Source organism: Phaethon lepturus, unplaced genomic scaffold, assembly GCF_000687285.1.
Source record: "Phaethon lepturus isolate BGI_N335 unplaced genomic scaffold, ASM68728v1 scaffold49552, whole genome shotgun sequence".
Classification (NCBI taxonomy): Eukaryota; Metazoa; Chordata; class Aves; order Phaethontiformes; family Phaethontidae; genus Phaethon; species Phaethon lepturus.
Window position 1 is genome coordinate 67,653 of NW_010525088.1, and position 2,889 is coordinate 70,541.

Below are 2,889 nucleotides of genomic sequence, written 5' to 3' on the forward strand. Positions count from 1 at the left end.
CCTAAGACAGGTGTTATTTATTGGCTACCACAGTTCCTTAACATCTGTGGAAACATCAGGTGCCTCCTGACCAGAGTCCCGGAGCATGCCTTTCCTAAGGCACTGCGACAAACCAGCCTCTCGTACACCACTACTAGCTGCTACAGCCGTGCTCCAGGACACTGATGCCCAGCCTCGAATGCCGGTAACTCCTGTAGATGCCAGCAGAAGTTGAGACGAAGGAGCACGTTGCAAACTGCAGCCTGCAAAGCTTAACCCAAGACTGGATTTTAGTAAATCCCACAGCTGGTGTCTTTTTCTAAGGGATTTACTGTGAGCAAGTGGCACTCCTTTTATGTCTCTATTCTGCCAAAGTAAAGGGGAGGAGGAGGAGGTTTGTTGAAAATGCAAACATTTGAGGAGAACTGAGGAGCGGGCTCCTCGGCTTTGTCTGCAAGTGTGCAGACTTCCACTCAAGCCGAGATGACTGCAGCGGATGAGTCGCTTGGGGCACTTAGGTTGAAGTCTCCAACTCGCCACTGCCCTGAAAACCCTTCATTGTCATACATGAGGGAAGCACGTCTCGCTCCAAAAGCAATGCTCAACATTTTTCAGCAGCAACGTAATTGTTTCACGAGCTGGCAAAAAGATGGAGCTGAATTAAAAAGTCCTAATGGCAGGGAAAATTTTATGGCGAAAGGCTGCTCTGCGTTGTTTGCAGATATTACTAAGAGAGAAATTTTCCGTGTTCTCCCCTAAGGTTAAACAGTAAAATGAAAAACTGTAAAGTAAGGGTAGGAAAGTTGCCAAAAAGGGGAGGCGTTGAGAGGGAGGAAAGAAAACTTTGCCATTTTATAGATGCAGAGCCTTAAATAAAACTCAAAGCTTTCAATCTGCTGAGGCCCAAGTGTGGGACCAAGATCTGACGTGAGAGACACTACAGTTGAAACAGGAAAGGAAAATTTAATGGCTATGATGTGCTTTCTTTTTGCATAAATAACTTTACTTATAAGTGGTTTAATTGACTTGTTTGTCATAGGAAAGAAAGACTTTGTCACCAGTGCAAAGTGGGAAGGGTACGTACTTACCTCCAGAAAGCACCTCGAGACGGTGCACTGCTGGAAAAGCCACTGCCCAGTTACGAGCACAAAGGTTTGAGCGAGGCCTTGGCCTCTCACACTGAAGGGTAACAATTTCATTACATGTATGGTATGCCCCCCAAAAGGATGTAGCAGAATTACCTTAAAGTGTGATTATGTGTAGTAACAGAGTTGTCCAAGAGCGGGCTCTCGGTCACGCTGCTTCCATACATGCCAGAATTTAGCCAAGCAGAGCGGGCTCGCCTCTTTTTCTTCTCTTGTTCCTTACGTTTTCCAGGCTTTGCTTTCTTTTTCTTCCCCGATACCTTCAGGGGCTGCTCCTTGTAGGTCTGTGATTTGTTTGTCTCCTGAGTTAGGTATCTGCCCTCATCTTCACTACCAAATCGGACAGGGTAGTTCTTCGTGTTGGTAGCAGGCTTAGGGTTAGGTGAAACCTCTGACGTTGCACGGATTTCTGCAGTATTGACACCTTCAATTAAATTTTGAAGGAATATTCTTCTTCGTAAGTCTTGGATTGACTTGCCCTTGTCATGCAATAGCTGGTGCTCTGATACAGCACGTTTGCTAAAGAAAGAGAGGAGAGGGAAAAAAACGTTTAGGATTTGGTTATTGCCCAGTACTTGGCAGAGCTCCTCTCTCCTCTGGCAGTGGTGGCCACAGTGACTGTGAACTAGCTCTCGGGCTTGGAGACATCCAATTAAGTCAGACTGCTGGAGCAAGTCCTGCTTCTCAGAGTAGCTGCTCCCTACAGAGAAGGGAAAGACCTAAGCGGGTAATAATTCTCATCTGACCGATCACACACCACTGGACCCAGAGTTGGATTAGTCACTGCTCTGTTCTAGGAAAGCATTACAACTCTTAATATATCACACTTCAGGCAGTAAAAGCAGGAAGGCAGTTGTTGGAGATGATAGGAAAACTAAAGGGTCAGATAATGGAGCACTGCAGTCAAGCAGGAGAGGGAATAACAAGTACTTGTACTGAAGCCGGAAGCAGTGTTTGTACTGCATCATTCTAATAATTTTCTTCTGCTCAGTCATGTACTTCAAAAACATAAATAAATACATAAAAGTACATTTCTTTTCTAAATTTAAATAAGTGCAATTGCTGAAGTGTAATGGAAAAATGTTCAAATTCGGGTGCCTAAAATGTAGGCACTTCTGTCCATAATGAACTATCAAGAGAGGCAACAGCTTGAGCATCAGCAGAGATGAGCATCAGCAGAGATGAGCCTCAGCCACTCCTGTTGATTTTACTGCTTGGCCACTTGTGTCTAATTATGGTTTTAGATGCCTCTAGTATTCCTTTAAGCATGAACTTTTGGGACCAAATTTCTTGTCTGCTGTGCTCTCTGAGTTATATGCTAGCTCTCTTCACTGGATCTTCTTCAAGAGCATCCTGGTTGGTTTGAGTGGGTCTCTGGTACTTCTCCAGAGTTTGTGATATTTTGGTTCACCAATGTCTGTCTTGTTTTCGAGGAACTGGGAGATGGTTAGCTCTCTGTCTTTTAGAGATGTTGTACTGGCAAAGGAGGTATGAAACGTCTGAGGAAAGAAGATACAAGTGGCACCTGGATAATAAATATCTGTGAGAAAATACGTGCTTTTCCCTTGATGTGGGATAGATGCACAGCTGCACTGTGAACCACAGCAAGAGCGCAAGCTGGGATTTTAGCTATGTTCCCATGAACGCTATAATACAGTTTATCCTTCCAACTGCCCTACTTCAGTGTGCTGAGATTGGCTATGTAGCCTCTCATCTTGCATCAGGGTACTGCATGTGACTGGATTCTTACTGGCCAAAGAAAATG

At 44.6% G+C, this 2,889-nt stretch overlaps 1 protein-coding gene across 1 annotated transcript in view; it reads right to left on the minus strand.

Moving 5' to 3' along the window:
- PTHLH (parathyroid hormone-like hormone) overlaps positions 1–1,643 on the minus strand; it is a gene marked incomplete at its 5' end in the record, with an annotated part of 4,483 nt that extends 2,840 nt beyond the window's left edge. Inside the window, one exon of the mRNA XM_010282630.1 lies at positions 1,221–1,643. Coding sequence (XP_010280932.1) covers positions 1,221–1,643 — 423 coding nt within the window. The remainder of the gene's footprint in view (positions 1–1,220) is intronic.
- Between the last annotated feature and the right edge of the window lie 1,246 nt (positions 1,644–2,889).